This window comes from Ranitomeya imitator, chromosome 6, assembly GCF_032444005.1.
Source record: "Ranitomeya imitator isolate aRanImi1 chromosome 6, aRanImi1.pri, whole genome shotgun sequence".
Taxonomy (NCBI): Eukaryota; Metazoa; Chordata; class Amphibia; order Anura; family Dendrobatidae; genus Ranitomeya; species Ranitomeya imitator.
This window is the reverse complement of record NC_091287.1, coordinates 486,298,853-486,320,127: the sequence shown is the minus strand read 5'-3', so window position 1 is coordinate 486,320,127 and position 21,275 is coordinate 486,298,853. Positions and strand designations below refer to the sequence as shown.

General features: G+C 42.8%; 2 protein-coding genes across 4 annotated transcripts in view; both read left to right on the top strand.

Moving 5' to 3' along the window:
* The window catches only part of TRIQK (triple QxxK/R motif containing), a 233,056-nt gene that overhangs the window by 99,447 nt on the left and 112,334 nt on the right, over positions 1-21,275 (top strand). The window lies entirely within an intron of this gene.
* Positions 4,731-8,743, top strand: LOC138643433 (uncharacterized). Its single transcript, XM_069732344.1, has 4 exons — positions 4,731-5,311; positions 6,720-7,423; positions 7,547-7,657; positions 8,105-8,743. Exons 1-4 carry the CDS (start codon positions 5,161-5,163, stop codon positions 8,741-8,743), a joined length of 1,605 nt encoding a protein of 534 aa, XP_069588445.1. The 5' UTR covers positions 4,731-5,160.

Sequence of the window (21,275 nt, the reverse complement as noted above, 5' to 3'; positions counted from 1 at the left end):
CACCCCCTTAGAGAAAAATAAAAAAATGTATTTATTTCCATTTTCCCGTTAGGGCTAGGGTTAGGGTTAGGGCTAGGGTTATGGCTAGGGCTAGGGCTACAGTTAGGGTTAAGGCTACAGTTAGGGTTGGGGCTAAAGTTAGGGGTAGGGTTTGGATTACATTTGCGGTTGGGAATAGGGTTGGGATTAGGGTTAGGGGTGTGTCTGGGTTAGAGGTGTGGTTAGGGTTACCGTTGGGATTAGGGTTAGGGGTGTGTTTGGATTAGGGTTTCAGTTATAATTGGGGGGTTTCCACTGTTTAGACACATCAGGGGCTCTCCAAACGCGACATGGCGTCCGATCTCAATTCCAGCCAATTCTGCGTTGAAAAAGTAAAACAGTGCTCCTTCCCTTCCGAGCTCTCCCGTGTGTCCAAAAAGGAGTTTACCCCAACATATGGGGTATCAGCGTACTCAGGACAAATTGGACAACAACTTTTGGGGTCCAATTTCTCCTGTTACCCTTGGGAAAAAACAAAACGGGGCTAAAAAATAATTTTTGTGGGAAAAAAAAAGATTTTTTATTTTCACGGCTCTGCGTTATAAACTGTAGTGAAACACTTGGGGGCTCAAAATTCTCACAACACATCCAGATAAGTTCGTAGGGGGGGTCTAGTTTCCAATATGGGGTCATGTTATGATAAGGTAATTCAGTACCACAATGGACATAGAGGTCAGAGCACATACAGTGACCTGACAATAACCCAAAAACATAGAACGAGTTCTGAGACGTGGGAACTCTGCTGACCGCAATCCCTAATCCACTCCAACCCACACTAGAGGCAGCCGTGGATTGCGCCTAACGCTCCCTATGCAACTCGGCACAGCCTGAGAAACTAGCTAGCCTGAAGATAGAAAATAAGCCTACCTTGCCTCAGAGAAATACCCCAAAGGAAAAGGCAGCCCCCACATATAGTGACTGTGAGTTAAGATGAAAAGACAAACGTAGAGATGAAATAGATTTAGCAAAGTGAGGCCCGACTTTCTGAACAGAGCGAGGATAGGAAAGGTAACTTTGCGGTCAACACAAAACCCTACAAAAATCACGCAGAGGGGGCAAAAAGACCCTCCGTACCGAACTAACGGCACAGAGGTACACCCTCTGCGTCCCAGAGCTTCCAGCAAGCAGAAAAAAACAAATTGACAAGCTGGACAGAAAAAAACAGCAAACAAAATAGCAAAGCAGAACTTAGCTATGCAGAGCAGCAGGCCACAGGAACGATCCAGGAGGAAACAGGTCCAATACTAGAACATTGACTGGAAGCCAGGATCAAAGCACTAGGTGGAGTTAAATAGAGCAGCACCTAACGACATCACCACATTACCTGAGGAAGGAAACTCAGAAGCCGCAGTACCACTTTTCTCCACCAACGGAAGCTCACAGAGAGAATCAGCCGAAGTACCACTTGTGACCACAGGAGGGAGCTCTGCCACAGAATTCACAACAGGGTCACTTGTGGGGGGTTTCTACTGTTTAGGTACATTGGGGGCTCTGCAAACGCAATGTGACGCCTGCAGACCATTCCATCTAAGTCTGCATTCCAAATGGCGCTCCTTCCCTTCCGAGCCCTCCCATGCGCCCAAACGGTGGTTCCCCCCCACAAATGGGGTATCAGCGTACTCAGGACAAATTGTACAACAATTTTTGGTTCCAATTTCTTCTCTTACCATTGGGAAAATAAAAAATTGGGGGCGAAAAGATAATTTTTGTGAAAAAAAAAATGATTTTTCATTTTTACGGTTCTGCATTATAAACTTCTGTGAAGCACTTGGTGGGTCAAAGTGCTCACCACACCTCTAGATAAGTTCCTTGGGGGGTCTACTTTCCAAAATGGTGTCACTTGTGGGGGGTTTCAATGTTTAGGCACATCAGTGGCTCTTCAAACGCAACATGGCGTCCCATCTCAATTCCTGTCAATTTTGCATTGAAAGGTCAAACGGCACTCCTTCCCTTACGAGCTCTCCCATGCGCCCAAACAGTGGTTTACCCCCACATATGGGGTATCAGAGTACTCAGGACAAATTGTGCAACAACTTTTTGGTTCCAATTTCTTCTCTTACCATTGGGAAAATAAAAAATTGGGGGCGAAAAGATAATTTTTGTGAAAAAAAAATGATTTTTTATTTTTACGGTTCTGCATTATAAACTTCTGTGAAGCACTTGGTGGGTCAAAGTGCTCACCACACCTCTAGATAAGTTCCTTAGGGGGTCTACTTTCCAAAATGGTGTCACTTGTGGGGGGATTCAATGTTTAGGCACATCAGTGGCTCTCCAAACGCAACATGGCGTCCCATCTCAATTCCAGTCAATTTTGCATTGAGAAGTCAAATGGCGCTCCTTCGCTTCCAAGCTCTGTCATGCGCCCAAACAGTGGTTTACCTCCACTTATGGGGTATCGGCGTACTCAGGACAAATTGTACAACAAGGTTTGCGGTCCATTTTCTCCTGTTACCCTTGGTAAAATAAAACAAATTGGAGCTGAAGTAAATTTTTTGTGAAAAAAAGTTAAATGTTAATTTTTATTTAAACATTCCAAAAATTCCTGTGAAACACCTGAAGGGTTAACAAACTTCTTGAATGTGGTTTTGAGAACCTTGAGGGGTGCAGTTTTTAGAATGGTGTCACACTTGGGTATTTTCTATCATATAGACCCCTCAAAATGACTTCAAATGAGATGTGGTCCCTAAAATAAAATGGTGTTGTAAAAATGAGAAATTGCTGGTCAACTTTTAACCCTTATAACTCCCTAACAAATAAAAATGTTGGTTCCAAAATTGTGCTGATGTAAAGTAGACATGTGGGAAATGTTACTTATTAAGTATTTTGTGTGACATATCTCTGTGATTTAATTGCATAAAAAATCAAAATTGGAAAATTGCGAAATTTTCAAAATTTTCGCCATATTTCCGTTTTTTTCACAAATAAATGCAGGTAATATCAAAGAAATTTTACCACTATCATGAAGTACAGTATGTCACGAGAAAACTATGTCAGAATCACCGGGATCCGTTGAAGCGTTCCAGAGTTATAACCTCATAAAGGGACAGTGGTCAGAATTGTAAAAATTGGCCCGGTCCATAACGTGCAAGCCACCCTTGGGGGTAAAGGGGTTAATATAGACACATTTGGCACATCGCATTATCAGGCAATATCCTCTACTAATAAAGTCATTTAAACATTTTAAAAAGGTTACTGTGACAAATCGTACGTAGAAAGCTCACCCGACGTGATTGATAACAACAGATATTATGATGTAGTGGAGGACGCAGACATTTAGGGTATGTCTGGTTGCAGTGAAAGCTTTAGTGTGTATGGAGAAAGACAGACTGTATATAGATATACAGTTATATGAAAAAGTTTGGGCACCCCTATTAATCTTAAGCTTAATGTTTTTATAAAAATAGTTTTGTTTTTTTGCAACAGCTATTTCAGTTTCATATATCTAATAACTGTTGGACACAGTAATGTTTCTGCCTTGAAATGAGGTTTATTGTACTAAAACAAAATGTGCAATCTGCATTTATACAAAATTTGACAGGTGCATAAGTATGGGCACCCCACCAGAAAAGTGACATTAATATTTAGTAGATCCTTCTTTTGCAAACATAACAGCCTTTTAATGAGTTCCTGGATGAAGGTATTTTTGACCATTCCTCTTTACAAAACAATTCCAGTTCAGTTAAGTTTGATGGTCGCCGAGCATGGACAGCCCTCTTCAAATGATCCCACAGATGTTCAATGATATTCAGGTCTGGGGACTGGGATGGCCATTCCAGAACAGTGTAATTGTTCCTCTGCATGAATGCCTGAGTAGATTTGGAGGCATTTCAAGGCAGCAACCTTACTGTGTCCAACAGTTATTAGATATATGAAACTGAAATAGCTGTTGCAAAAAAAACAATTTTTATAAAACATTAAGCTTAAGATTAACCCCTTCCTGACCTGTGACACAGCGTATGCGTCATGAAAGTCGGTGCCAATCCGACCTGTGACGCATATGCTGTGTCACAGAAAGATCGCGTCCCTGCAGATCGGGTGGAAGGGTTAACTCCCATTTCACCCGATCTGCAGGGACAGGGGGAGTGGTAGTTTAACCCAGGGGGGGTGGCTTCACCCCCCTCATGGCTACGATCGCTCAGATTGGCTGTTGAAAGTGAAACTGCCAATCAGAGCGATTTGTAATATTTCACCTAAAAACCCCCCCGCACTCCGATCCACCCCCGTGCTCCAATCCACCCCCCGTGCTCCAATCCACCCCCCCATGTTCCGAACCACCTCCCCATGCTCCGATCCACCCCCCCCATGTTCCTCCCCCACCCCATCATACTTACCGAGCCTCCCAGGGTCCGTCCGTCTTCTTTCCTGGGTGCCGCCATCTTCCAAAATGGCCCGCGCAGTGCGCCCGCCGAATCTGCCGGCCGGCAGATTCGTTTCAAGTGCATTTTGATCACTGTGATAAAACCTCACAGTGATCAAAATAAAAAAAATACTAAATGACCCCCCCCATGTCACCCCCATAGGTAGGGAGAATAATAAAATAAAGATTTTTTTTTTCCCTTTCGCCACGACAGCACCCCACTGGAGAGAGGGATCCGCCCCGCAGGAACAGGAAACCTACCGAGAAATAAAAGGGGGCGGTCCGCCTCTCCTCCTCAGTTTAGGTTTCCTGTTCCTGCAGGAACAATCCAGGAACGACAGGATCAACATACCTGGGCTAGCATGCCGCCTGTGCGGTGTCCGTGAGAACGGCAGGGGCTGCAGCTCAGAAGCAGCGTCGGGGGAGTTCCGCTAGACGGCTCCCTCCTCAGCTGGTGGATGGAGCAGACGGCCGGGTCCGGGGAGGGCCGCCCGGCGTTCTCTCCTGCGAGCGGCGCGGCCAGGAGCGGGTAAGAGAACCTCCATTGCGGTCCGGCGCTGAGTCCCGGACCGCGCATGCGCCGACCGCCGCAATACTGGCTACCCCGGAACTGAAGGAGTCACTTCCGGGGCGCCTAGGCCGGATCTGGGGCGGGGGAGCCAGCGGCAACCCGCGCATGCGCATTGCGCAGCGGGAGAGGAAAAAAAAAAAAAAAGGGCGCACTATTTAAAAACGCCCAGAAACAATAATGCGGCGATGCAGAGATGTCATACCCAGGTGCCATGGACCCCACAGCTGGAGATCCAGGGCCCCCCACCAAAGATCACACCAAAGGATCCTCGGAGTCCGCTCGTAAGAGTGACGGTTCCAGAACAGGATCTCGGCCTTCTGATCCGGTACTATTCGCTTCACTGGGTGAGTGTTTAAACTCTGCCTATTAAGCTGACGCTGTCTCCCTATTTCTCTCTCTTTTCTCTCTCTCGCTACTTATTACGCCCAGTCTAAAAAGCGACAAAAAACGAAACATAAGGAATGTGCCTTGAGTAGCCAGCCCCTTCCGGACTCATACCCCAAAAAACTGTGCAAAGACTGTTTTGAGGAAACAACTCAGGGAGCGACAGTGTCCGTTACGGACTTACGGGCCATTATTAGGGAGGAACTAAAAAATATGACCCAGGAAAAACCGCGTAAAGCTAAGTCCAAAACACCAACACTTATGTCAGACTCCGAAAGTGACCACACGGTACTGTCAGAAGCCTCCCTATCGTCATCATCATCATCATCTTCCTCAGAAATCGAGGGTCGTTCATGTTTCCCCTTAGACAGTGTGGACAACTTGGTAAAATCAATCCACAATACCATGGGGTGTGAGGAGGTAAAGGGTGCGCAAACCACGCAGGAAATTATGTTTGCGGGTTTGGCAGAGAGAAAGAGGAGATGTTCTACTGAACAGCCGCGCAACCTGCCCTACCCTCTCCTAGTGTATCCTCACCCACCCCCTGCAGACTGTGAGCCCTCGCGGGCAGGGTCCTCCCTCCTTATGTACTCGTGTGCCTTGTTATCTGCTCATGTTTAATGTATTTGTCTATATTTGCCCCGTATTCACATGTAAAGCGCCATGGAATAAATGGCGCTATAAAAATGTATAATAATAATAATAAAAATAATAATGTTTTCTGGTTATACCAGCGGTGAAAGCATTAATTAAAAGAGAGTGGGAGAAGCAGGATCAAAGAAGCTTTTTACCCTCCGCGTCTAAACGTAAATATCCGTTTAGTGATGAGGAGCTCCTTACATGGACCAAAGTCCCTAAGGTCGATGCAGCCGTAGCTTCTACCTCCAAGCAATCCACTCTGCCTGTGGAGGATGCGGGACTTCTGGTCGATCCATTAGATCGCAAAGCTGAATCATCCCTTAAGCGATCTTGGGAGGCAGCTACAGGAATCTTTAAACCTGCAGTAGCCAGCACCTGCGCTGCCCGGTCAATGATCATTTGGATTGATCAGTTGGACCAGCAGATCGAAAATAAAGTCTCGAGAGAGAAACTTCGAGCAGCCATCCCCTTAATACGTGGAGCAGCAGCTTTTATGGCGGACGCATCTGCCGACTCTCTTCGGTTAGCAGCGAGATCCGCAGGTCTTGTGAACAATGCAAGACGCGCACTTTGGATGAAAAGTTGGAAGGGGGACGCGCAGTCTAAATCTAAAATATGCGCAATCCCATGTGAGGGTGAGTACCTCTTTGGTAAAACCTTAGATGAGATACTCAAAAAGGCAAAGGACAGGAAGAAAGCTTTCCCTGATTCCTCTATTCCCTTTTACAGGAGAGCCTTTAAGAGGAGACCGTTTGGTAAAAGGAGGCAAACGGATAGGTCTACAACATGGACTGCTAAAGAGGACAGGCAAAGAGGTACCATGTTTAGAAGACCCAACCCCCCAAAAGATAATAAATTCTGAGGATATACCAGTAGGGGGCAGACTAAAGTTTTTCGCCACCCAATGGTACAAAATAACATCTAGCTCGTGGGTCTTAAACATCATCCGAGATGGAATTAAACTACAATTCTCTCGTGTTCCCCACGAGTCATATATTATAACATCCCTCAGCTCGCCCGCACAACAGCAGGCTCTAGAGCTAGAAATTCAAACCCTATTATCAAAGCGGGTTTTAGTCCAAGTTCCCGAGGGACAGGAAGGCAGAGGATTCTACTCTCCCTTATTCCTGATTTCTAAACCCGACGGTTCTTTCAGGACCATCATAAACCTTAAAAAGCTCAATTCATTTGTCAAAAACCATACATTTAAGATGGAATCCATTAGATCCACTATAAAACTCCTCTTTCCAAACTGTATGATGGGGGGCATTGATTTAAAAGATGCTTATTATCATCTCCCTATCCATGACAGATACCAAAAGTACCTTAGAGTAGCAGTGACAATCAACGGCGAGATTCATCATTTCCAGTATACAGCCATGCCCTTCGGCCTTTCAACAGCACCGAGGATCTTCACCAAGATAATGCTAGAGGTGATGGCCTACCTTCGCCAGAAAGAAACCTTAATTGTTCCATATCTGGATGACTTTTTGGTCATTGGAAATTCAGTTACTCAATGTGCTGATCGTTTGGCTCATGCAATTTCCTCTCTACAGGATCTAGGCTGGATAATCAATACCAACAAATCCAGACTCACTCCGCTATCCTGCCAGGCGTTCTTGGGGTTCCATCTAGACTCCATATCTCAAAAGTGTCTCCTGCCTCAGGTAAAAATACTACTGATCAAACACAAAGTCCTAGCGGCGATAAACAATCCACGTATATCCCTAAGACAAGCTATGTCCTTACTAGGATCTCTTATTTCTTGTATACCTGCGGTAAAATGGGCTCAACATCATACCCGTACACTGCAACAGCAGATTTTACAAGAAGATAGACGGTTATCTGGTCACCTAAATGTGAAAATAACCTTATCTCATGAAGTTTTAACTTCCTTAAAGTGGTGGCTGAATTCAGACCATTTAATGAGTGGTGTTCCATGGATAATAACGCCATCTCATATCATAACCACGGACGCCAGTCCTCATGGATGGGGCGCTCATATGGGGAATGATTTTTGCCAAGGGCTTTGGAACATGGAGGAAAGCTGCTATTCCTCTAATGTTAAAGAATTAAATGCAGTAAAATACGCCTTATGCCATTTTCTCCCACAGCTACGAGGGAAAGACGTCAGAATCCTTTCCGACAACACCACCACAGTGGCGTATCTAAACAGGCAAGGAGGCACGCGATCAGAGACTCTGATGTCTTCTGCTACAGAAATCCTGAATCTAGCAGAAAGTCACCTAACATCCCTTACTGCACTGCACATAAGAGGGGAAAACAACCAGCAGGCGGACTTCTTAAGTCGACACACCTTGAAACAAGGAGAGTGGTGCCTAAACCAGCAGATTTTTCGAGATATAGTATCCCTATGGGGTCAACCTCAAATAGATCTCTTCGCCACAAGGAGAAACAAAAAAGTCCGGAAATTTGCCTCCCTATCTCTAGCGGATCATCCGGACATTCTGGACGCTCTACAAGCCCCTTGGCAGTTCAGTCTAGCATATGCTTTTCCACCGATCATACTGCTGCCCCAAGTCATTCGCAAAATCAGAACCGAAGGAGCGAGGGTGATACTAATAGCTCCATTCTGGCCCAAGAGACCATGGTTCTCGTGGCTGCAAACCATGTCGATCTCAGATCCTTGGGTCCTCCCCTCAACACCCAGTCTTCTCTTCCAGGGACCGTTTTTCCACCCTCAAGTGGACAGTCTACATCTCACGGCCTGGAATTTGAGAGGCAGATGCTAAAATCAAGGGGGTTCTCGGAGGGATTGATAAACACGCTCCTCCAGAGTAGAAAACCTTCCACTACAAAAATTTACACAAAAATATGGAAGAAATTCTTACAATTCCATACATCTTCAAACACGTCAGAAATTCCGATACAGTCTATCCTGGAATTTCTTCAAAAAGGAGAGAACTAGGTTTAACTGCAAACACCTTAAAAGTTCATGTTTCAGCACTAGGAGCTCTCTATGGCCATAACATTGCGGGGAATAGATGGGTATCCCGATTTATTACAGCCTGTGAACGGATAAATCCAGTTAATATACCTAGAGTTCCTCCCTGGGATCTAAACTTAGTTTTACAAGCCCTAACAGACTCTCCATTCGAACCAATAGATTCAATACCAATCAAGATCCTATCACTAAAAACAGCCCTCTTGGTAGCACTGACTTCAGCTAGGAGAATCAGTGACATCCAAGCACTCTCTATAGATCCACCTTTCCTGCTAACTTTTCAGGATAAGTTGGTCCTTAAACCAGACCCTTCCTACCTTCCCAAAGTAGCTAAGACATTCCATAGGTCTCAGGAAATAATCTTGCCCACTTTCTTCAGTAATCCTTCCACTCCTGAAGAACAAAAGTACCACACTCTAGATGTTAAGAGTAGTGTTAAAGTACATTGAAAGAACCTGTAGCTGGCGACAGTGTAGGGCTCTGTTTATTTCCTTTCCAAGGTCACAAGAAGGGTCATGGAATAACGAAAAGCACGTTATCCCGGTGGATCAGAGAGTCTATCAGACTGGCCTATTCCGCGAGTAAAGAAAACCCTCCGGAAGGCATAACAGCGCACTCTACCAGAGCTATGGCATCCACCTGGGCAGAAAGGGGAGAGTTCCCAATTGAGACTATATGTAAGGCGGCAACTTGGTCAAATCCCTCTACATTCTATAATCACTATAGGCTTGACCTATCGTCAACTTCTGACCTAGACTTTGGCAGGACTGTCCTCAGCACGGTGGTCCCCCCCTAGGTGATGGTCTCTGTAAGATCTCCAGTGGGGTGCTGTCGTGGCGAAAGGGAAAAAGCCGGATTACTCACCGGTAATACTCTTTTAGTGAGTCCACGACAGCACCCTCTTATATCCCTCCCTATATTAATATAGTACTTACTATTGAGTAAAATTCTTTTAATCATATATGAGCAAATAAGTTTGAAAATGAAATAAATTATATTTGCCTAATACTGGCGGTCCTCCGGGTACTCTGAAATCAAAACTGAGGAGGAGAGGCGGACCGCCCCCTTTTATTTCTCGGTAGGTTTCCTGTTCCTGCGGGGCGGATCCCTCTCTCCAGTGGGGTGCTGTCGTGGACTCACTAAAAGAGTATTACCGGTGAGTAATCCGGCTTTTCTTCTTCCACTAAGGTTGGGATTAGAACTAGGGTTAGGGTTAGGGTTATTCTGGTCCTCTGCGGATTTTTCCGCAGCGGATTTGATAAATCCACAGCGCTAAACTGCTGCGGATTTATCGCGTTTTTTCTGCGCATTTCACTGCGATTTTACAACTGCGGTTTACTATTGGAGCAGTTGTAAAACCGCTGCGGAATCCGCAGAAAGAAGTGACATGCTGCGGAATGTAAACCCCTGCGTTTCCATGCAGTTTTTCCGCAGCATGTGTACAGCGATTTTTGTTTCCCATAGGTTTACATTGAACTGTAAACTCATGGGAAACTGCTGCGGATCCGCAGCGTTTTCCGCAGTGTGTGCACATACCTTTAGAATTAGGCTATGTGCACATGGTGCGGATTTGGCTGCGGATCCGCAGCGGATTGGCCGCTGCGGATTCGCAGCAGAGTTCCATCAGGTTTACAGTACCAAGTAAACATATGGAAAACCAAATCAGCTGTGCCCATGGTGCGGAAAATACATCGTGGAAACGCTGCGTTGTATTTTCCGCAGCATGTCAATTCTTTGTGCGGATTCCGCAGCGTTTTACACCTCTTCCTCAATAAGAATCCGCAGGTGAAATCCGAACAAAAAACACTCGAAATCAAAAATGGTGCGGAAAAATCTCACACGAATCTGCAACGTGGGCACATAGCCTTAGGGTTAGGGTTGGAATTAGGGTTGTGGTTAGGGGTGTGATTAGGGTTATGGCTACAGTTGGGATAAGGGTTAGGGGTGTGTTGGGGTTAATGTTGGAGGTAGAACTGAGGGGTTTCCACTGTTTAGGCACATCAGGGGTCTCCAAACGCAACATGGCGCCACCATTGATTCCAGCCAATCTTGTATTCAAAAAGTCAAATGGTGCTCCCTCACTTCCGAGCCCCGACGTGTGCCCAAACAGTGGTTTACCCCCACATATGGGGTACCAGCATACTCAGGATAAACTGCGCAACAATTATTGGGGTCCAATTTCTCCTGTTACCCTTGTGAAAATAAAAAATTGCTTGCTAAAACATCATTTTTTATTTTCACAGCTCTGCGTTGTAAACGTCTGTGAAGCACTTGGGGGTTGAAAGTGCTCACCACATATCTAGATAAGTTCCTTGGGGGGTCTAGTTTCCAAAATGGGGTCACTTGTGGGGGGTTTCTACTGTTTAGGCACACCAGGGGCTCTGCAAACGCAACGTGACGCCCGCAGACCATTCCATCAAAGTCTGCATTTCAAAAGTCACTACTTCCCTTCTGAGCCCCGACGTGTGCCCAAACAGTGGTTTACCCCCACATATGGGGTATAACCGTACTCCGAAGAAACTGGACAACAACTATTGGGGTCAAATTTCTCCTGTTACCCTTGGGAAAATTAAAAAATTCTGGGCTAAAAAATTATTTTTGAGGAAAGAAAACGTATTTATTATTTTCACTGCTCTGCGTTATAAACTTCTGTGAAGCACTTGGGGGTTCAAAGTGCTCACCACACATCTAGATAAGTTCCTTTGGGGGTCTAGTTTCCAAAATGGGGTCACTTGTGGGGAGTTTCTACTTTTTAGACACATTAGGGGCTCTGCAAACGTAACGTAACGCCCGCAGAGCATTCCATCAAAGTTTGCATTTCAAAACATCACTACTTCCCTTCCAAACCCCGACGTGTGCCCAAACAGTGGTTTACCCCCACATATGGGGTATCAGCGTACTCAGGAGAAACTGGACAACAACTTTTGGGGTCAAATTTCTCCTGTTACCCTTGGGAAAATAAAAAATTGCGGGCTAAAAAATCATTTTTGAGAAAATAATTTTTTTTTTTATTTTCATGGTTCTGCGTTATAAACTTCTGTGAAGCACTTGGGGGTTCAAAGTGCTCAACACACATCTAGATTAGTTCCTTTGGGGGTCTAGTTTCCAAAATGGGGGTCATTTGTGGGGGATCTGCAATGTTTCGGCACACAGGGGCTCTCCAAATGCGACATGGTGTCCGCTAATGATTGGAGCTAATTTTCTATTTAAAAAGCCAAATGGCGTGCCTTCCCTTCCGAGCCCTGCAGTGCGCCCAAACAGTGGTTTACCCCCACATATGGGGTATCAGCGTACTCAGGACAAACTGGACAACAACATTTGGGGTCCAATTTCTCCTAATACCCTTGGCAAAATAGGAAATTCCAGGCTAAAAAATAATTTTTGAGGAAAGAAAAATTATTTTTTATTTTCATGGCTCTGCGTTATAAACTTCTGTGAAGCACCTGGGGGTTTAAAGTGCTCAATATGCATCTAGATAAGTTCCTTGGGGGGTCTAGTTTCCAAAATGAGGTCATTTGTGGGGGATCTGCAATGTTTAGGCACACAGGGACTCTCCAACCGTGACGATGGAGATAATTTTTCATTCAAAAAGTCAAATGGCACTCCTTCCCTTCCAAGCCCTGCCGTGCGCCCAAACAGTGGTTTACCCCCACATATGAGGTTTCTCCTTTTACTATTGGGAAAATAAAAAAATTGTTGCTAAAAGATCATTTTTGTGACTAAAAAGTTAAATGTTCATTTTTTCCTTCCATGTTGCTTCTGCTGCTGTGAAGCACCTGAAGGGTTAATAAACTTCTTGAATGTGGTTTTGTGCACCTTGAGGGGTGCAGTTTTTAGAATGGTGTCACTTTTGGGTATTTTCAGCCATATAGACCCCTCAAACTGACTTCAAATGTGAGGTGGTCCCTAAAAAAAATGGTTTTGTAAATTTCGTTGTAAAATGAGAAATTGCTGGTCAAATTTTAACCCTTATAACTTCCTAGCAAAAAAAAATTTTGTTTCCAAAATTGTGCTGATGTAAAGTAGACATGTGGGTAATGTTATTTATTAACTATTTTGTGTCACATAACTCTCTGGTTTAACAGAATAAAAATTCAAAATGTGAAAATTGTGAAATTTTCAAAATTTTCGCCAAATTTCCGTTTTTATCACAAATAAACGCAGAATTTATTGACCTAAATTTACCACTAACATGAAGCCCAATATGTCACGAAAAAACAATCTCAGAACCGCTAGGATTCGTTGAAGCGTTCCTGAGTTATTACCTCCTAAAGGGACACTGGTCAGAATTGCAAAAAACGGCCAGGTCATTAAGGTCAAAATAGGCTGGGTCATGAAGGGGTTAATAGGGGTGCCCAAACTTTTTCATATTACTGTACATGCCACATGGGTTCTTTATTTATTTTTTGTTTTCATGTTCTACTCCCGGGTGGTGAGCATTTTTATACATTGTTTACAATAAAATAGCACCGGAGATCGCGGTATGTGCATGCACTGACTCTGGCGCCTTTTTATTGAAATAATGTACTGCAACATCAACATATCAGTACTCATGCACCAGCCATGGGGATAATGGTGATAGCCTGCGCACTGCTATGCAAGAAAATGTTGCTGTACTTAGGTAGGCGCACGTTCTGACTCTGGCACCACACTGCGCAAAGTGCCGCTTATCCTGGCTATGGACAGAAGGACCCATCCTTCGTTGTATATATAGATATACATCTTGTATTTAGCTGTCGTATGCGCGTATGTGTATATATGTGTGTGTGTATATATATATATATATATATATATATATATATATATATATATATATATATATATATATATATATATATATATATATTAATATATACCACGCCGTCCAGCCCACTTTTTCTATTTTCTGGGCACAGTAACTATCTGTGGTTATAACTTATAATGATTATATTGCACATAAAAACATTTCACATAATATGCTCAACACTACAGATTTGCAACACAAATTAACTAAACGATTACCTAAGTATTGATAGTATTTTATTTTCAACTCATTCAAGAGCCTTTTGATAAACCACATTTTTGGTTTTTCCTTTCGGTGCAAAGATGAACAGATTTTTGGCAGTTCCAACTCTTGAACAGGCCACGTAAAGTTGACTGAGAAAAGCATGGATATTGCAAATCGATCCCTACTACTTTCAGGGACTGTCCCTGGGCCTTGTTAATGGACATTGCAAATGCCAGTCGAAGTGGAAACTGGAGGTGTTTAAAATCAAAAGGCAAATCAGATGGAATGAGTGGAATTCTTGGAATGAAAAGGTCCCCTCCTTTGGAACATCCTGTTGCTGAGCTGTATATCTAATCCTATCATGTGTGATACTGTCTGCTGGGCTGTGTACCTAATCCTATCCTGTGTGATACTGTATCCTTAGCTGTGTATTTAATCCTTTTCTGTGTGATACTGACTGCTGACCTGTGTATCTAATCCTTTCCTATGTGATACAGTCTGCTGAGGCGTGTCTCTAATCCTGTCGTATGTTACTCTGCTGAGCCATGTATCTAATCCTATAATGTTTGATAGTCTCCTGAGCCTTGTCTCTAATCATATCCTGTGTGATACAGTCTGCTGAGCTGTGTATCTAATCCTATCTTGTGTGATACTGGTCTCCCCCTGCAGTCTGTGTCAGAGGGTGGTCCGTGTCAACACGGTAATCAATTGTTATTTCCAGCTTTTACAGAAGGACAAGAACACCATAGAAGTGATAAAAATAATAGGCCTCAGTTACCGCAGCTGTCTACAAAAAAAACTGTTGCGCATAGCAACCAATCACAACTCATTTTCTTATAAGCAGCTCTGGTGAAATGAAAGATGCTTAGTGATTGATATATAGCAGGCCTGGGCAAACTGCGGCCCGCGGGCCACATCCAGCCCCCTGAGTGTTTCTGTGTGGCCCGCTGACAATCACAGCCAGCAGGCCGGAGAGGGACTGATCTAGGAGTCTGATCTTTCTCAGAAGCGTTTGTTGCCCCAGCCCCATCGTCTCATTGGTGGATGCGGGGCTGCTCAGGTCCTGGCTTGCAGAGCTGCTGAAACCTATGCAGGTCAGGAGGCAGAGCGGTCAGGACCGGAGGAGGGAAGCATGGACTACAACACCCAACTGCTGCAGATAATGGGCAGGTAGCTTCTAAGAGGAGCCCAGATAGCACCTGGGAGGCAGCATCCTGTGTCCGCTGTGCTGAGGAGGTCACAGCACCTGCATTGCCTCCTTTCACACTGTGGAATGAAAGTTGTGGGGCTGTAGTTTAGGTTCAGGGAGAGCAGCTTATTAGTAGCCACTGCATCTCCCTGGATCTTCCTGGCAGCTGAAGGGGGATAGAACACTTGGGCTGAGTATTCCCACTGAATATGGGGTCCAGCAGTGAAGTGCCCCCTCACCCCCACTACATACATATTCTATGTGCCCCCACCATGTATGCCTCCTCACTAGGGTTGAGCGACTTTTACCTTTATAGGATCGGGTCGGGTTTCACGAAACCCGACTTTCAAAAGTCGGGTCGAGTGAAATCGGCCGATCCTATAAAAAAGTCGGGGTCGGCCGAAACTCGAAACCCAATGCAGTGCATTGGGTTTCCAATGGTTCCCAGGGTCTGAAGGAGAGGAAACTCTCCTTCAGGCCCTGCGATCCATATTTAAGTGTAAAATAAAGAATTAAAATAAAAAATATCGCTATACTCACCCTCTGACGCGCCCTGGTACTAACCGGGAACCTTCCTTCCTTCGAATCAGCGCTTGCAGGACCTTGCGGTGACGTCGCGGCTTGTGATTGGTTGCGCGACCGCCCATGTGACCGCTCGCGCGACCAATCACAAGCCGCGACGTCACCGCAAGGTCCTGCAAGCGCTGATTCTTAGGAAGGAAGGCTGCCGGAAAGAAGCAGGGCGCGTCCGAGGGTGAGTATATTCCTATTAGGTATATACTCACCCTCGGACGCGCCCTGCTTCTTTCCGGCAGCCTTCCTTCCTAAGAATCAGCGCTTGCAGGACCTTGCGGTGACGTCGCGGCTTGTGATTGGTCGCGCGAGCAGTCACATGACCAATGACAAGCCGCGACGTCACCGCAAGGTCCTGCAAGCGCTGAATCGAAGGAAGAAAGGCTGCCGGTTAGTACCAGGGCGCGTCAGAGGGTAAGTATAGCGATATTTTTTATTTTAATTCTTTTTTTTACACTTAAATATGGATTCCGATACCGATTTCCGATATTGCAAACATATCGGAACTCGGGATCGGAATTCCGATACCAGATTCAGAAGATCGCCGAATTCATGGCCGACCCCACACAGGGGTCGGGTCGGGTTTCATGAAACTCGACTTTGCCAAAAGTCGGCGACTTCTGAAAATGGCCGACCCGTTTCGCTCAACCCTACTCCTCACCTCTGTATGTGAGGGTTAATCCTTACCTCCCTCTTTGCGCCCAGCTTGTACTGTTGTATGTCCTGTGCAGGAGAGGTAAGGGTTAAGTCCCCCATAGTGCTCACCCTGTGATCTGTGGCTTATCACGTCCACTCCAGACCGTTCCCCCTGTTAAAGTCTATGGGTGTGCAAAAATAAAAAAATTGGATCCCATATGAATCATCCATATAGCATCCGATTTTTACGAAGACATTTCCATTACTAACACAGGACGCTGTATTTCTTCTTTTAAATTTTATTCACTTCTCTATAAAAATGGATGCCATACAGATGACAATACAGATGGAACATCGTCTTTTTCTGGACAAAAATCCAGATTTTTTTTTTTTTAATATGCTCATGTAAATTTCATCACATAAGCAACTGCTTTTTAAAAACTCATAAAATTAATATTAAGCAGAATTAAATGGTGATCCGAAACCAAAGGTGCCTATCATACTAAACTTAATTCAATAATCTAGTCACTTTTCTAATATATTTCAGTTAACAAATTTCTACCTTTTTTCTCTCTAATGTAACTTCCTGTCTGTTTTTTTTTTTTTTTTTTTTACTTCCAATGACATTATTTTTAGAATCCCAGTGCACTTTGGGATGCTCACATGGGGCATCATTAGGGGCAGAGGCTGCGGTTATGAAAATAGCCTCATCTGTGTCAGGGACTGGACTGGCCCCTGCCGGGTTATCTCTTCTTCTTAGAGCCAGTAAGGGAGCGCACAGACACTGTGCATTCAAAGGAATATAGCACCGAAAACTCATACCGAGTATGCACCAGAATTTACAACTGAAGCATTATCCGGTGAGGACTAGCCGAGCCTCCAAAACAGACATCACTGATGGCGCCTAAATTCAGAGAGGGTGCAGAGCTTGGGGCAGTGACCGCGGCAGTGACCGCAGCTTCTACCCCCTGATGACGGCTAATTTGAGTATCCCAGAATGCACTGGTGAATCTCAAACAAAATGTCATGGGACATTAAAAAAAAAAGAAAAAAGACAGGAAGTCAGAATGTAAAGGGTACATCAGGGAATTTTTCATTGAAGTATATTAGAAAACAAGATTAGATTATTACACCGAATAGATACACATTTAATATGAAATTCACCTTTGGTTTTGGACCGCCCCTTTAAGTTCAGCCGATTGGTTCGGCCCTCCACAGCAGTGCCTGTTTCTGATGTGGCCCCTTTGGGAAAATTAATTGCCCACCCCTGACATATAGAGAGATTTCTACATATGTTTGGTCATAATGAATTATTAGGAATTAGTGAATTTATTTGAGAAGAATTTAAATGCCATAGAATGTGAAATTTACCGTTCATTCTCCAGAATAATTTTGACTTCCAATTTGCTCCGTGACTTCACTGAAATAGTGACTAGCTGGCGACCATTCTACTGAACTGTAAAAGGTGAAAAAAAAATTACTACTCTCCGCACCTGTCAGCGATCCGAAAGCAGCCCGCCATCCAGTTCTCCACTCCTTTTTTTTTTTGCCTCCCCTCTTTTTCATTTACACAACTCTATACTTTAACTTTTTTTTTTTTTTTTTAAAGATACGTCTTTATTTGCTTTATTTCATATACATTTAGGTCTGTGAAAACCTGCACAAAAGTATAACATTGAATATCCTACTGTATGAGGATGATAATTTCTATCACATATGGAGTAAGACCGCATGTTACATGAATGGAAGGAATAAAACACTCTACTACAAAGCAAAGGAAATGTTATTTAGTCATGGCCTTTACTATTTTTTACTGCTATTGCTATTATATGTTTTTAAATACCGTTAATATATTATCATTCACACACTTAGCGAGGCAATTCACGTAGATGGAATCTGTATTAGCATTGTGTTTTAACATGGCTGAGCAGAGCATAAAATTCATTTATGATGTATAAATGAATAAATTGCATAAACATTATATATATATATATATGTGTGTATATATATATATATAATGTGTATTTTTTGTGTAATCTATAGTAGGTGTATATATATTGTGGGTGTGTGTGTGTATATATATATATATATATATATATATATATATATATATATATATATATATATATCTACACAAAAATTGGAACAGCATCTAACAAAATACCTGACAAAGTGCAAAGCTTTCCCAGTCAGTAGTCCAATGACTCCAGATAATATGAAGAAAAGCAGCACAAAAAGTAAAGAAAAATGTGGACTTTATTGCCTGGATGGCGTGGCGACGTTTCGGATACAAGATCCTTTCTCAAGCCTGAGAGCTTGAGAAAGGATCTTGTATCCGAAACGTCGCCACGCCATCCAGGCAATAAAGTCCACATTTTTCTTTACTTTTTGTGCTGCTTTTCTTTTTTCTTTATATATATATATATATATATATATATATATATATATATATATATATATATTATATATTATATATATTATTATTATATATATTTTTTATATGATTTTCACAAAAGTGTAAATATATCAGTGTATATATCCGTTTCAAACATTTAGACTCTTTTTTGAAAATCTTAAAATCATATGTATGTTTCAGGGGATACAAGCAATTTCTCAATTTCTTGCGACTTTTGCCTACGATGTTTAATCCAGTATTGTAACTCCAACAGAAGGATTAATAAGTAATAACCATCATCTCTGCCTAATCCATATTCTCCTGTAAGTTTCAGTGACGAGCGTCCTCCTCGGTGAAGCGCACGTTCTTTCTGAGGTTAGGGTGATGAGCCCATTCCCCAGGGATGGATATTGTGAAAACAATGCTGATTTTGTACATGCTAATCTAATCTCCATTTCTCCATCTATCATTGCACACTGGAAAGTGTCTGATCTTTTATGCAAATAGCCGGCTTATTAGGCAATTGCGACTGTACGTGCTAATGTCTCGGTTGGAATCTTGTGGATTTTTTTTTTACTTATCCAACCGTCAAAGCTGTAAAAATGAATGATGATTGCTACGTAGCTTTGAAGAACAAAGAGAAGTCACAGCATTTTAGCGGTGTCAGATGTTTCAGATCCTGACAGCATGATGGTTACCGATGAACAAGGCTGCTGATTTTGGGTTAAGTAGCTAGTGTAACAGATATCCATTTGAATAAAAAAAAAAATAATAAATACCGTCATCACCCACTTGGAAGCATTTTATTGGCAAGACTCAAATTATAGTCTTAAGATTCTTTCAGTAGCGACATTTTGTAATAAATGGTTATCAGGGAATGCCAGTGGCAGCTAATGGGATTATTCAGCAGGCAACATGAGCAATCGTCTGAGTCTCCGAAGAGCTACTCAAATCCTCCTCCTTTAACCTCACGCTGCACTGTTAGAATTATGTTCACTTCGCCGCAATTTTATAAAACCATTAAATAAAGTTTCCTTTATAATATTTCATCTTAAAAAATGTTTTGTTCTGTAAATGGGAACATTAGTTTTTTATTTTCAGTTTATGTAAAATTGGTTAAGAGACTTACATTGCAGCATATTGTATTTAGAGCTGATATATTTCACAACTACTTCATCAATTCTACTTTTAATTTATTGCTTGCGGGGTCAATATTTTTAAGTAGGATTTAAACCAGTGTATTCTCTCTGATACAGAGGATAAGTTAATGCCACAATTTGTCACCCCCAAAAAAACAAAAATACCGACTGCCAGGTCAGTGGAAAAATAAAAAAGTAAAGCTCTTCATAGGATAGGGAAAAAAACAATTGGGCAAAAAAATAAAATATCTAAAATTGTGGTCTTGACAGGGTTAAATGTAAAAGCAATATAGAAAGATTAAAGAATGATCTGTTTTGAAACATAAAATAGAATGCCCCTGATTTATCAGTGATTTAACCCTTTCCCGACATGCGCTGTGTGTGTGTATATGTGTATGTGTGTGTGTGTATATATATATATATATATATATATATATATATATATATATATATATATATATATATATATATATATATATATATATATATTATACACCGTGTGCAGAATTATTAGGCAAGTTGTATTTTAGAGGATTATTTTCATTATTGACCAACAACTATGTTCTCAATCAACCCAAAAGACTCATAAATATCTAAGCTTAATATTTTTGGAAGCTAGAGTGTTTTTTTTTAGATTTGGCTATCTTAGGAGGATATCTGATTGTGCAGGTAACAATTACTGTGCAGAATTATTAGGCAACTTAATAAAAAAACAAATATATTCCCATCTCACTTGTTTATTTTCACCAGGTAAACCAATGTAACTGCACAAAATTTTGAAATAAACATTTCTGACATGCAAAAACAAAACCCCCTCAAAATTAGTGACCAATATAGCCACCTTTCTTTTTGATGACACTCGGCAGCCTCCATCCATAGATTGTCAGTCGCTTGATCTGTTTACGATGAACATTGCGTGCAGCAGCCACCACAGCCTCCCAGACACTGTTCCGAGAGGTGGACTGTTTTCCCTCCCTGTAGATCTCACATTTTATGAGGGACCACAGGTTCTCTATGGGGTTCAGATCAGGTGAACAAGGGGGCTATGTCATTGTTTCTTTTTTGAGACCTTTACTGGCCAGCCATGCTGTGGAGGCATGTAATGGAGCATTGTCCTGCATGAAAATCATGTTTTTCTGGAACGATACCGGCTCGTTCCTGTACCACTCTTTGAAGAAGTTGTCTTCCAGAAAGTGGCAGTATGTCTGGGAATTGAGCTTCACTCCATCCTCAACCTGAAAAGGTCCCACAAGTTCATATTTTGATGATCCCTGTACCCCACCTCCACCTTGCTGACATCTGAGTCAGAGTGGAGCTCTCTGCCTTTTACTGATCCAGCCTCTGGCCCATCAAGAGTCACTCTTATTTCATCAGTCCATAAAACCTTTGAAAAGTCAGTCT

Coding starts and splice junctions, on each gene's coding strand:
- LOC138643433 (XM_069732344.1), top strand. CDS start 5,161: ATGTCATACCCAGGTGCCATGGACCCCACAGCTGGAGATCCAGGGCCC. Junction 5,312..6,719: donor GGTACTATTCGCTTCACTGG/GTGAGTGTTTAA, acceptor TCCCTTTTACAG/GAGAGCCTTTAAGAGGAGAC. Junction 7,658..8,104: donor AAAAGTGTCTCCTGCCTCAG/GTAAAAATACTA, acceptor TTTCTCCCACAG/CTACGAGGGAAAGACGTCAG.